We start from the raw sequence: 14,339 nt of genomic DNA on the forward strand, positions 1-14,339 counted from the left end.
TACCCACAGGAGGGAAGGGTTGTGTTGCAGCGGCTCCTCCGGCCTGCACAAGGATACTCAGGTTGTTTTGGGCCTCACCCAGCCTGCAGAGATGGGACACCTGCAGCTCTCTGGGTGGATTCTCTTTCTACCATCTGACCTAAATCGTCCCTCTTTAATGCCACTCACTCTTGTTCTGTCACTATCAGACTGTGTAGAAAGCCCATCCCCCACCTGCCTGTAAGCTCCCTTTGAACACTGGAAGGCCACGAGGTCTCCCTGTAGCTTCTTCTTCTCCAGGCTGAACAAGCCCATCTCCCTCAACCTTTCTTCACAAGAGAGATGCTCCAGGCCTCTGAGTATCTTTGTGTCCTCCTGTGGACCCGCTGCAACAGTTTGCTTCCCTCCTGTGCTGGGGGCCCCAGGCCTGGACACAGTGCTCCAGATGGGGCCTCACAAGGGCAGAGCAGTGGGGGTCGGTCCCTTCTCTCTCCCTGTTGCCACCCCTGTTGATGCAGTCCAGGATGCAGCTGGCCTTCCAGGCTGCAGGAGCACACTGCTGGCTCACAGCCAGCTTCCTGCCCCTCAGGACCCCAAAGCCTGTCCATGTCCACTGGATTTTTAGACGAGAAAGACAGACCAGCCACTTACAGTGATGACATGGCCATAACCACTTCAGAACAGGAACTGAAGGAATGTGTCTTTGCCAACTGAAATGACAAGGGAACCAAATACTGTGCTAGCGAAGGTATTTATCTTGCCTGAAATATCTGATCTAGTTTGTTGTTTTCCTTGGAGAATTCATGATGAGATCTGGCAGTACATCACAGCATTTATCATTGGGGTTTTGTTATAATTTGTAAAAATTCTCACAAAGTGGGATTTAATGTTGACATTTTATACTATAATTTCTTCAGGGATTTCTACTGTTTTGTGCCCAGGATAAATGCAGATTTTTGAATGATCCTTTTTAGTGCTCACTAGAAAGTCAAAGCAGTCCTATTCTCTGTGACAGATGAGCTAACCTGTCACTGCAGCGTTGCTCCCCGTGCCCCTGAAATGTATCTTGTATTAGCCAAGGAAACAGACTTCAGTCAGATCACTTCAGTTGCTCTTAGTGAGAGGAGTTCAGGAGCAGGGGATGAACCATTTCATACTGTGCAAAACAGCTCTGTGCATCACCTGACAGTGCAAATGGATCAGGACTAGGGGTGCAGATGTTAAGCACACATTTCAGAAGGCCTGAGCGCTAGGTCTGGTTATGGGCAGACAGATGATACTGAACAGCATAAAAAGACCATTGATGTAAACCACATTTGCAAGGAGTTTATACCACAACTACCAAGTCTTGAAGTCAGTTTCCCAGTACCTTGGGCCCACCACAGGAAACCCTAACCAACACCTCAGGTCTGAGGCCTGTATAGTGCTGGGGCATCGTGGAGTTGTGAAATGGACACAAGCTGTTACTTTATAAACCAACATCAACATGTCCCATGGCTTCCACTGAGAGAACATGTGTGCTCCTACCACGTGTTCCCCACACTCTGCACGACCAAAGTGGGTGAAGAGAGGACCGAATGTATCTACTCTGCAGATGCAAATTCTGTGGGGTTGTTGTTGGGGCTTATTTAGGTTATTTAGGGAACCAGTTTACTGGAAGATTGGTATTTTTGTGACAGCAATACTACAATCTTAACTTTAGTTGCATAGGAAGTTAATTTAGAAGCTAGTCACTGTAAGAACTGCTTTTCTCTCTTAATTGTGGGGGCAACCTTTAAAAACAAATTCAAAGTAATATTTTCTAGTGCTCTTTTTCAGATTAATTTCATGCCAATTACTGCTTTACTTTTAGCTGATAAATATTCAGGGAGTAAAAGAAACCAACAACATAGATTAATTCTCCCGCACTACAAACAAAAATTTTTAATATTTTATATGACATAATTAAATGCTGTTTGTTGCTTTCAGAATCTGATCTTGGGACATGTTAATTAATTGCTTTAAGAGGATGGAAGATGTTTCAGAGAGAAAATTCAAGATTCAGATATTTGTAATGTTCAACCTCGTTGGCTAATAATGGTTCCAAAATAAATCCTACCTGCAGAAATCCGGTGGCACCATGCCATAAACATTTATCCTGTCACACAGCTCTAATGCGATAGTCATTGTGAACCAGCCCGTGCTAAGCCAAGTGTTGGATATCTTCCTGAAAGCAAAAACATCATTAAGTTTCTAGTCTGACAAATAATTCTTTAAAATATCTGAAATAATTTCTGGGCATTTTTTTCATTTCTAAGAAAGGTTACGATTTTTTTTTTTCATTTTTATGAGAGGTTATGAAAATTGAGCAACCAGGATGACTTTGCTCAAGTTTTTACCAATGTCTTTTGTCAGTCAACTAACCTGTGCACAAATACTCTGTCCGTAATTAATTTTGGGCACAGCAGCGTTAACATTTAGCTGACCTTTTGTAAAGTTTACCTTAAGTGAGTGAAACTTCATGTCCTGTATATACGTACTCTTGCTAGTAATGTGCTGGATAAACACCACCCATCTGTAATCAATTAATGGAACTTATATACTAAACAAGAAGACACATCACAGGGAAGAGGAGTGCTTAAAATGCAACTTCCCATAGCATACAGAGGAGCCTGTCTGGTAGAGGAGATGAGAGCAAGTACTCATCATCTGCCTTCACACCTTGGTCCACAATCTAGAAGCTCTCAGCTATGCCCTGTGACTACTGGTGGGAAGCTTGGTTAGGTGCAGCCACCTGGGAAGCCTTCCCATAGACCCCAACCCTCTGCTTGCTCTGAGTCCCTTCCCTGCCTGGTGGCACCGTTGATTATGACCTATGAGTGCTGCAAGGGTGCCCTGCGTGGCTGCTCCTTTCCTGGCCTTTTCTACAGGATGGCAGAAGTTCTCAAAGAAGCACAGCTGATCCCAGCATTATTTATGCAGAATTAGCAGATATCATCCTGTGACCTCACATTTTAAGGAGATTTAATACCTGTGCTTAAACTGTGCTCTGTCACAGACTCTTACCTACAAAATGGCTACAGTAATGTTTTTTCATTCTAGCACTTGTTTGTCACTGCTGTTGCTGTGTAGTGGTTACTGATTGCCTGGCACATGGGGCTGGAAGTCCCAGTTCTGCGCTGAGCTCACACACTATGCCTGTGCCTGGGAACAACTGGCTGTCTTGGAACAAGAGGAACATGAGATGCTGGTGAGAAGCAAGTCTTAAAGGTGTAACTGTGTATTTAGGACAGCCGTGCAAGACCAAGTCAGGCATCAATCCTGGAAGGAGAGACTCAAAACTACAACAGCCATTACCGGCAAGTGCTGTCATCACCAATACAGAAATTCAGCAGACAGGAGCACGCTGTACAGCTTCCCAAATGAGTGCTGTGTTGGCTCCAAGTAGGTTATCTGCAGGACAGTAAGATGTCCTGAATGCTGTCAGACTGAGGAATGCCTGGTGCTGAGGTCTCCTATTTCCTGGTGCTGAGGTCTCCTATTTCCTCAATGAACAGTGAAACTATTGCAAGTTAAGCACAACAAAGTGGTACAGAGGATGCTGGGGAGCCTCCACGTTTTGCCCTGTCAGTTACGTGATAATGTAAAAGATCCCAAAATGTATGTATTTACTACTTCTGACATAAATTCAGGGCTAAACTAGCAGTTGGAGATAAACTGATCTGAGCATCTCATCAGTTCCAATTAGGGGCCTTATTTCTTATCTAAATTTGCACTTAGATTTTTGGGGGTGGGGGTGGGAAGTGGCATAGTTTATCACAGCGTAGCTGGGTCATAAGCTCAGCAGAGGCCTTCAGGCATAGCAAGAAAACAGCAAATAATTTCTGGCTTGAAATTATTAGGGAAAAGAAAGGTAGGAAAAAGTCCCAAGCAGTTGCTTTCCTGCTGACTCACGAGGTAATTTAGGCTTAGAGCAGTCCATGCCTTAAGACCTTGCATTCAAAACCAAGAGAGCAATTGCACTTAGGCCATGACCTGAGTTCTGCATGTGTCAGGAAACCCAGCAGGGCTGTCTGCTGGGTTACTTTCCTTTTTGCTCACGCACACTTAGTTCACAATTCAGTGTTTTCAGTAAATCAGAGAAGAACTGATTTTGAATAAACAAGCTTGAATGCTAAACAATGGAACAAAGATTTAAAAACTTATTCAAGTACTGCTTTGGCCTCTTTAAATACCATGTCTGTAGGACAGCTCTGTAGAAACAGGGTTACAACGTTTTGCCTTTTCATGAAAGATCTGAACAAAATTCTAACAAAAGAATCCTGTTTTTATACCTAATCAGCTGTAATGAAAGAATATGAAGAACTGTCATGTGCTTATTAGGGAAAATTATCAGATATTCTTTTATACTACGAACTAACACACTGTGCTGATAATTCTGTAGTGCTCACTAAATTACAATTAAAGGCCTTTCTGCTCCACCAAAATCTCATTTATAATCTCTATGGAAATACTCTTCCTGCAGTTATTGCATTTATGCTTCCTTTATCTAATTACTATAATATTGGTTCTGAATCATATTTTCTTAATGTACCCTTATTCAATTATAAAGTTATTTTCAAGTACAGTTACTTTATAATACCAAGGATACTGCTCTGTAGCCTTTGTCATTCACCATACTATTTAACTGACAGCATGAAGGTTCCCCTTCATTTTAGAATCAGTTTTTTTTTTTTTTTTTTTTTTTTTAAATCACAATGCATCCAATTACCTTTTTCCCCATCATTTCCAAGACAGAAAGGAATGGTTTGATTACTGCAACCTTGCAGTCACACTTCTCTCTCCTTTGTTTCTTTTTGCAGGGACTGATGTCAAGAGCTCAGCAGAAACCTCCCAGGGAATGGCATCATTCCGGGCTGTACAATGCACTGCTTCTGCTCCCACAGCTACATAGCTGTTCTTCCCTTACAATGCCTAGCTGTGTTTCTTTTCATCTTTCTTCTCTTTTTTCCATGCTGCCTATTCATTTATTTTCACCTCCTGTTTTAATCCTTTAGTCCTTCATGTGTGCTGCATGTGCCTTACTAACCAGTGGTTCCTGCAAAGCCTGCAGCTGCTTCAATGCAATAGGACCTGGACAAGAACGAGGCTGCATTCTGCTGGGATCCATGTGCCACTGATTCACGCTGGGAGTTCAGGGTGTCTATGACTGAGTACACTACAAACCTGTTATAATGCTGTTATCATCTCAGACTCCTTGAGAATATTTTGGGAGTCAAGACTGGGCCCGGTGTTTATGTGAGTCAGTCAAGTAGCATGATGCTGAGTTTGATCCACGGTAACTGAACTCTGACAGAAAAGCAGATGGGGTACCACAGACACCAAGCTAAGATGCAGTCACCACAAGCTACAGGATACAGGAGCGTCCATGCCGCTGGCTCTGCCCAAAAGATAAATCTCCTGCTCGAGAGTTCTCTGTCCACATAGGACCAAGCCCAGCATATGTACAGTATTTGTAAAATTAGAGAATTTCACCATGAGTTACTGTGCCACCACAAAGCCACCTCTTCATTTGAACCTTAGTAGAGACCCCTTCAATTTTTTTACAGCTACATATTTAATATATAGAAAATATGTGTTCATTAAAAATAAATGTATTTCTCTCTAGGAAGTCTCTGGCTTAAATGCCCATTTTTCAAACATTATATATGAAAATGCTCGAGTCCTGCAGTGGGTCACCAATTAAAATTTTGATTTGAAGATCAGCCTACAAGTCACAGACAGCCTCGTAAAGATGTAACTATCATAACTTGCCTTTTCCCAGTTGGAACTGTCAGGTGAACGCTTCTGAAGCACCTAATGTATGACTAATGTTTGTTTGTTTTACAAGAAGCTTTACAGCTGCAGTGTTCCAAGAATGCTTAAATTCAATAAACAGCTATTATAATTCACAGAATGGTAGCATTTCCTCTGTAAGCAAACATAACCTATCCATCCTGATTTTTCAGAATCAGTAAAAAACTTCCAGGTATATAACCTCAGAAGTGAGATTTAAACAGCTCCAGCTCCTACCTCGTTGGCTGTATAAACAGTACAGCCAGATGCTGGCATTCTAAATTGATGAGGCAATCCTCCATACAAATTATTTAGAGGCATACTTTTTACTTACGTTGCAAGTGATGTTATTTGGCGTATTATACCGTACCACAACTCATGCAGCGGAGGATTTAATGGGTGTGATGGTCCCTCTGAGCAGACCTCAAATTGGTACATATAAACTACATTACTTTACTACTGTATGACTTCCCCCAAATGTATCCCCATAAATTTTCTCACCTGTCTTTCCCAGTTTCCCGTTTAAAAAGGTCATCAAATTGAAGCATCTTGTGGCGAGAAATCATGTATGCTTTTAATTGAGGCAGTATCTGATTCATCAGCTGCAGGTTGTTGTACACCAAGCCTTTACCATCTCTCCTCATGTAGCTGCTGGGACCCCAGAAGATGAACACAGCACCGTGGCTCATGTTTAAGAGTTCGTTGCGATTGCGCAAAATCCTCTGAATACTGGAGTGTGCAATGACTCGCAGGCTTGTTTTGTTCCCAACATCCTGCCCGTAACCTCGAGTAGGTGCATCATTCATTCGTATTACGCACTCCGTCTCGTCGATTCTGTCACCTTGCTTACTTCCCAGAAGGTGTCCAGAACTGGTTACCAATGCACAGCTCTTGCAGTGCATTTTTAAAGGCTGCAAAAGACATACATATTTCAAGATCAGCTGTGAACACCTCCCCATGCACTAGGTATAATTCATATTTTACATATACATTCCATATTTTAGAGCAAAAAGACCTTGGAGGGTTTTGCACAGATCTCTCAGCATTCTTCCCAAATAACTGGGGATATATTACCTATATCTTTTATAGATGGGGAAAATCATGTGTGGCCCTTAAAAATCCTCCATAGAATTGAATCCACTGTTTAAGTCCTCCTTCCCACCGCAGTTTAATAACCTTCATATTTAGTAATCACAACAGCTTCTATGCCGTTCACAGCTGCACAGCGTTGTTCTTCCACTTGTTATAAAAGAGTTCTAATTGGAGTATTGCTGATTCTCCTTCTAATTTCTGCAGGAACTGATCATTTTTTTAAGTCTCCGTAAGCACAGGCGTCAATAGCTTTTCAACCTTGGGGTCAGGACATTTTGCACAGGGAAGAGAATTATATCCTGGTCTAATCCTTCCACACCATTTCCAAGTCAGTGCCATGACCACAGCAGTGCTCTCATGCCTCCACTGTGATTCAACAGTCAGAGCTGCTCATTAACGTCTGCATATCTCTTACATGACAGCAAGTTAGAGCACTGAACTTTTTCTAGCTTGTCAGGTCATGCTTAAAAGTTACACAATAAAATGAAATAGGCAGTGCCTGTTCAGTCAGTGCCTGACCTAATAGAGCTGGGAGAATAAAACAAGCTTTCAGGAAAATGAAAATACTTTGCAAATCATTCTACTGAAGTTTGTCACCAACACATATATAAACAAGAGACGTATGTGTGTTCATCTTCTGCTCAGTGTGAGAGCTGGAAAGGGGCGAAGGGCCAAAGACCATCCCCAAAGTGCTGATTTCCAACAGCAATACAGCAAAGTGGGAGGCACAGCCTGTTTGAGGGTATACCTCTGTATACTGCAGCATCTAAGATCAGCAACACTACATTACAGACCATAGATCTGTATCTGGTGTATCCAGCATGGGGAAGAGGAGGTGGTCAGAGCTGCTGTCCTGACATGGCATGCTGGCCAAAAAAAAACACTCCCAAAATAAAACACAACAAACTGAACTGTGGTTGGCCCTCAGTTTGACATTCTGAAAGTAGCAAGAAGTGGTTGCTGTCTGCATTTGTTTTCTGCAAGAATGGCTAACTGCTTGTTAAATTAAAACAAAAAAATAACTGTATGATTTGTGTAATGACAGAAGCAGCAAGCTTTGTGTCTCAATCTTCCCCCAGAAAGAAAAGTCCTTTCTCTCACATGTGTTTGGACTGCACTCCAGAGCTAATGATATGAGTATCAACGTTTGTGCTTTTGTACTCAAGGTTTCCTAATGCAGTATTTACATGCATTTTCCTTTAAGCTTTTTTCTGGCACTTTGATGAATTACCCAGCAAAAGGCTTTAAGGTGAACTAGCTTCTCCACCATCCTGCTTGGGAAAGCAAGATGAAGTGCTAATGAGGTTAAAGGAAATGTAGTCAGCACCAATGTTAACTCACATGGGTTCCAATACCCACACTGCAAGACTTTTTCACCTACACCAATCTCCGCTGGTTTCTGGCCTACTGAGCTACAAGTACTTATTTTAAATGTCTGCCAGAGGATCCATCACCTGTGAGGAAACAAGCGCAACCATCAGTGGGGCAGGGAGGGAAATGTCATCATCTGCTAGGTGATACACATTAATACTCCCACAACATCTGTCCTGTAGCTTGCTAGGAAATGGTTCCCTTTGGAAAAAAAGTCTTCTGACTGAAACATGCAGGTATTACCCAACTAATTCTTCAGTGATGCGTGGGGGCCGAGCAGCTGTACCCGCTCTGGGCCAATCATTGATGCTCACCTCAGAGTCTTTCTGCACAGATCTACAAATCTCACACCTAAAACCGTCAGAGGAATTCACAGCCAACAGCCACAACATTCTCACACCAGCTGTTTCTAATGCCTTGACAATATTGAAAGCAAGGGGAAAAAAACCTACTGCTGTAATATTAGCTGGCCAGGAGGCAGTGGTTGCACCAGAAATGTCATCTACTTAAGCAATAATAATGGAGTCACAAAGCGTTTCTTTGGGATTGATGACCAGCTAGGAAAAGTTGATGGCCTGAGAATAACCAGGGGCCATTAAGCCAGAAGAACATTAAGTTCACAGAAAGCTCTCTGCTAATGTAATTATTACAGGGATATGTGGGGAAAAAAGCAAACTAAAAAAAGCAAACCCGTGACATGCGAGTTGTATTTTAGGTAGGCAATGCAACCCACACTCCATTAGTCTTGCTTCAAAATGCCCAAAAAAGGCACAGGGTGAGAGGACTTTCATGGTGCCTGTGCTAGCTACCTTGAAACATAACCCACAGAGGACATAAACCTGCTGACATTTGACAACGGCCATTGATACCCACTGTGTTCACCCAGTGAAGCTGGCAGAACAAAGCCATTCCCTGTTAGAAGGGCTGTCCCAGGGAAGGGAAGGGAGCAGGAAAACTTGCCCGGTTCTGGGACAGCCCACAGCAGCACACTGGGGGACACAGCAAATGTGCACAACCTGGCACAGCAGAAGTACCGCGTGCTGAAATGCTGCCGGCAGCTGTCACTGCCACGTGTTACAGCCCAGTAATACTGCTGCTATATCAACGTCTTCTGGTTTGTTAATAACAGACCAACAAGCAAATGGCAGTGAAAAAGCATTGCCACGGTTGTTCCTGTACTTTCCAATTTAAGCAATCCCTGCTCTGTTATTGACTTCAAAATCTATGCCGTCCAATGACAGAAAGATGTTATTTTCAGACACTTTATTGCTCAAAAGAAATCAATAGAATGTTATTACTGATTCAAACTATGTTACTCTTAGATAAAATTATTTTCTTTGTGATGAAATAAAATGCCTTCTTATTATTTTTTTATTTCTGCTTATCACAGTCCTTTGATTTTAAAGGAAAGATTTTAGAAAAGAATACAGTTCCTCCCAGTAAAACCAGCAGCACTGGGAAGCATGATGCTTCCTCCTGCTGCGCATTTAATGACTTACTTTCAAGACCCCTGGGTTTGGATCATTCCACTGTCAGTAATATAAAAGGTTTCTTTCTATAAATATATTTTAAAAAAAGCATATTTTACCTTAACAATGATGAAAAAAATGAAAAAAAAACCCCGAACAGTGAAGAACACCTCACTACTGAGCTCAGCAGAAAAAGAGCACCTGTTCATTAACACCAACATTCCTAATAGATAATGCTGGACATAGTGCAAATGAATCCCTAATGCACTGAGAGAAGGCAAGAAGCAAAGCAGACGAAAAAATGCTACAGAATATCCAAACTCCTTTTGGATATGTGATCTTTAACCAAACGTTTGAGACCACAAGTGCAAAATGCCAATGATTCTAGGAAAATAATGCCTGCTCCCCTATATTTTTTGCTTTGTAATATATCAGTGTTGGTACAGGGCACATGAAAAGAGCTAAAGGTGAAATAAATGTACAAGCACAATGAGTTTGCCTTAGTCCCATGCACACGACACACTTGCAATGATGCCCTCAAATCAGTCTTCTCTGAACAGTGAAAATGAGCATATTTTGAGCAATACTTTGGTGTACAAAAAGCTGGAAGGAAAAGTAGAGTGGAAAAAAAGCATGTAGAGACTTCTTTTTTACCTCAACCAACTTAACCTTTCTGAGGTGTTCAGGTCTCTGTGAACTTTGTTTTCACGGTGCCGAGTTCTGATCTAAGACATGGCCTTGGTTTGACCACAGGCTTCTCACACTCACATTTGGTTGGGGAATGCAGCTTGCTTTCTACATTCTGCATGCCAGCTCTGATTTTCCACTGAAGTTTCATAACTTTTCATTCTTTAACCCAGACGTCAGCAAGTACAGAGAGGTCTTAACGAGGAAGAAAAATCCCCTGAGCAAACACATTTGTAATTTTTGTTGAACTAGGCTTTTGGAGCATTAGATGCTCTGCTATGAAAACAAACTGCATTATCTACTGAAATAAAAGCACCGATTGCTTCAAGAACTGTTACCTCAGTGACCGATAGCACACAAGTAAATAGAAAGGGTTAGGAGATACCACTTCCCCAACACTGCTAATCCTTATGCAAATCCGCATAACAAGCATCCGCAGCAAAACTTTGCAATTCAAAAAAGGTTTGGCAAATCTGTTTAGGAAGATAAATGCGTGCCTGCTTAAAAAGATAAAAGATAAAACAAATGAATTTCTTATTACTTCTCTTTGTTTTTCAGGCTGTAGAGCTTGAATATGCAGGCTTCGTGGAAACATTAGCATCCTCATTTCCTATTGATTCTTCAAGAGTTAATTGTATAACTGGACTCTGCCTTCAGATGTTTGTTGAACAGCAACAGTGCAAGAGCCGAACTTCAGCACCTGCCTTCATCACGCCCTGGGTTTTATTTCTCAGAGGAGCAGAATATTTTTGTCTGCCATGATATTATGCTGATGGGCACCTGCAAAACTTGTAGTAAAAATACAATAAAATTCTATTTTCAAACGGTCCTTAGGCGAATCTACTTCAATTTCTAAACATGAGGCTGGATTACGAAAGGCAAAATAAAAAAACAAAACAACAAATGCACTCCATAAAGCTTTCACTGGGATAATTTTCTTAGAAAAAGTACCGTTCAGCACATTAGTCACTGAAGAGTTTTGTGCTTGTGTGAAGTGCTTTCCGGCACATTAACTCTTTTTCAGAGACCTGCCTGCTAGTCAAAGCTTCCATTAGATTAATTAAAATATGGCTCCTCTCACTGGAAAGAAAAGGCATGAGTTTGGTTACAGGACATTGACCACATCCAGAAAGCAAACCCTTTCATTCTTCGTGTGACTGGGAAAGAAGCTGCACAGGAGACGGAACAACGAGAGAAGTTCTGGTGTACAGAGCACATTTCTTTTCTTATTTGGAAGCATGATTACATGGTGCTGATGTTTTCCCCAAAGCCAACTGAAGTGAATATAAGGTGCAACCTTGCAAATTGTCAGTGCGTATAAAGCTAAGATTTAGAGAGTAGTTTCCAACCCGCATCCTATAAATGCGTCCCATGGGGCAGATTAGTATCAATCATAGGCTTATTGGAGGGGGAGATAGGATACAATGATAACCTGGAGCTATCCACTAGAGTAATGGTCTAAGAAGAAAAAGCAATCAGAGAGAGAAAAGAATATCTTCAATGAAAGACAGCACTGGAAAATCAGGCAGGAATGCATCACGTTGATGAACATGAGCTGTTATACAAGAGAGAGAATCACACGAACAATATGCAGGCTCAAAAGAAACAGTTATTGCCTAATGTTTATCTTAAAAGCAGTGCAAATAGACATCCATATTACATCAAACCGCCTCACTTTTGTGCTGCCGTTGAAGTACTTGCACTGAAATGCAATAAAGCAACAAACGTGGTGTCTTACTAACTATGCAAACAGTCATCAATGGCATTTTAGAAAAATGGGAACTATTTCAACAGTCGGACAGCTTGGATTTTTGCTTTGGAAAGCATTCACATCAACTCCTCCAATCCACTCTGGCACGCTTTGGCAATTCTTCCTTGTTTAAATCCTTCAGGGAAATACACCCTGAGCTGCTCCCTCTGCACCTGCCGTTGCCGTGCAAGGTTTTTTATCTAGCTTTAAAGGTGAACACCATTGATCCTTAAAGATTGTTTTCAACCGAAAGCACTTGGGTCTTTCTGTGACACTCTCTGCCTTTTCCAAATACATCTAAACTAGAGCCATATCTCCAAAAGGCAATTATGGGATAGCACTGGAAAGGAACAAGGGTTTAAGCTCCTCCATGCAGCCAGCTTCCACACAGCTTCAACATCACATATTTAGTCCAGAAGAAACTTAAGATCAAATGTCTGATTAGAGTTACCCACCCCACAGAGAATTCTCACTAACACGTATCTCGTATTTCTCTACCTCGTTGAAGCTGACTGTAACAAAAAAGCACAGCTCCTTATTGCTTTCAAAGGTCTTTGTTTCAGTAACTGTCAGAAATGTCTAACCTCACCATGTCTACCAAGACCTTTTGATTTTTATGGGCTAGCTTCATGTAATCCTCACCAGTTCATTTTGTATTAACCCCAACTGCTCTGTATGTCCCTACTTCTGTTCCTCTACGCTAAGAGTACATAAGAAATCAGAGAGTTCTTTTTTTTCCTCTGTCAGAAGACACTACTTCTGGGTTTTACATGTTTTTTTTGAGGATGTTCCAGGTTCAGTGACACACAACACTGTACCACCTGCAGAGCAGGATCCCATAGCAGCTTCTGCAGTAAGGTCACTGAGGACAGAAACTGGTACTGGTGCTGAAACCAGTGATGCTGCTCATTACATCCACTGCATTCAACAGCTACTGGCTGCAGATTGTCACTGGGACTTTCTCCCATGCATGTATGTGGAGAGGAAGAAGGGTGAGTTTGGGGCTAAAGTATTTGCATATTTACTTTTGGACTAAGAGCAGACAACAAGAAAACATCCCAAAGACAGCTATTTAAAAATCTGCAGTTGAAACTATTCAACTCATGGGTTTTTAACTTTTTGGGAAGCTACAGCCAAATTTGAATTTAGGGGTTGGCTTTGAGTACTTTCAGAAGGGTCTCAAGTATTCCTTACACATCTCTCCAACTAATTGGTTCCCATTATCAAGTCCCGATCCAGAGACAAACATAAACATATTTATCCCACTGGGATGTCTGCACTGAGCCTATCTGCCAGAATGTATGTTAATATGAAATTAAACACTCATAGGATGGAAACGTTTTGCACTGAAATGCTCCTATCACTGAGGGTTAATTATACAATCAAGCAAAAGAGATGGCACTGTCTGACAACGTGGATTTCCCAAGGAGATAAGATGCTCTTAATTTATAGCAGGCACATCAAAGCTATCTTCTGACTAAGTCAGGGGTAAGTCAGCTCAACGGAAAAGTTTGAGGTTAGCTGGGTATCTTTGGAGGAAGCAGAGAAAAAGCCTGACTGGAAAGAAAGGAAGGGCTCTACCCAACAAAGGCATCCTGATCTGCAGGGCAAATGAGAAGAGAACCCTTGAGAAAATGCGCCAGGGAAAAGCTGATAGCAAGTCAGCTAATTACTGGGAGAGAGGGTGTCTGACCTTGCTAGAAGTAGAGTTAAGTATATTTCCATATCTGGGTATTTCACAGACATTTATAACTGTGCATCTCTTGGGGCCGTGGCACTTAAGTGCTTTTATTTATGTTTTACTGTCAGCTGATGTGAGTGAAGAATGATTCCCAGGCACTTGGCTAACACTCTTCAGTAATATTCCTTGCTTCAAGATGTAGCTTATCTACACGCTGGGGAATGGTACTACTGACATCCACTGACCCAGCACGTCAGGCCGAGGTGTTTGAAGCACAGAAGGGCGTGCCAGCGAGAGGAGGAGGGAGGCAGCTGTACCAACAGATGCCACAGAAATCAGGGAAAAAAGAACCATCTCTCAGCGTGCAGCAGCAGACAGGAGCCTCCCCACAAAGAGATGAGGTGCAGAGTACAAGCCCCAAGGGATTTCGGAGTGCTTTAGACTTCTTTGCTTCTTATTTCACCTTAATAGACCTAAATTGCACTCCTTTACCATG

At 41.9% G+C, this 14,339-nt stretch overlaps 1 protein-coding gene and 1 long non-coding RNA gene across 2 annotated transcripts in view; one reads left to right on the forward strand and one right to left on the reverse strand.

The window, feature by feature from the left end:
- Window positions 1-5,908, forward strand: part of LOC122160741 — a 14,774-nt gene extending 8,866 nt beyond the window's left edge. The window contains exons 3-4 of the long non-coding RNA XR_006168946.1: window positions 3,061-3,208; window positions 4,821-5,908. This is a non-coding gene — a long non-coding RNA (uncharacterized LOC122160741). The remainder of the gene's footprint in view (window positions 1-3,060; window positions 3,209-4,820) is intronic.
- The window catches only part of ST6GALNAC5 (ST6 N-acetylgalactosaminide alpha-2,6-sialyltransferase 5), a 65,629-nt gene that overhangs the window by 6,756 nt on the left and 44,534 nt on the right, over window positions 1-14,339 (reverse strand). The window contains exons 3-4 of the mRNA XM_042819580.1: window positions 6,295-6,704; window positions 2,078-2,185 (exon numbers count right to left, since the gene is read on the reverse strand). Coding sequence (XP_042675514.1) covers window positions 2,078-2,185; window positions 6,295-6,704 — 518 coding nt within the window. The remainder of the gene's footprint in view (window positions 1-2,077; window positions 2,186-6,294; window positions 6,705-14,339) is intronic.

The sequence above is a fragment of the Centrocercus urophasianus genome, unplaced genomic scaffold (assembly GCF_019232065.1).
Source record: "Centrocercus urophasianus isolate 14NV4802_14NV808 unplaced genomic scaffold, USGS_Curo_1.0 seq_18, whole genome shotgun sequence".
Taxonomy (NCBI): domain Eukaryota; kingdom Metazoa; phylum Chordata; class Aves; order Galliformes; family Phasianidae; genus Centrocercus; species Centrocercus urophasianus.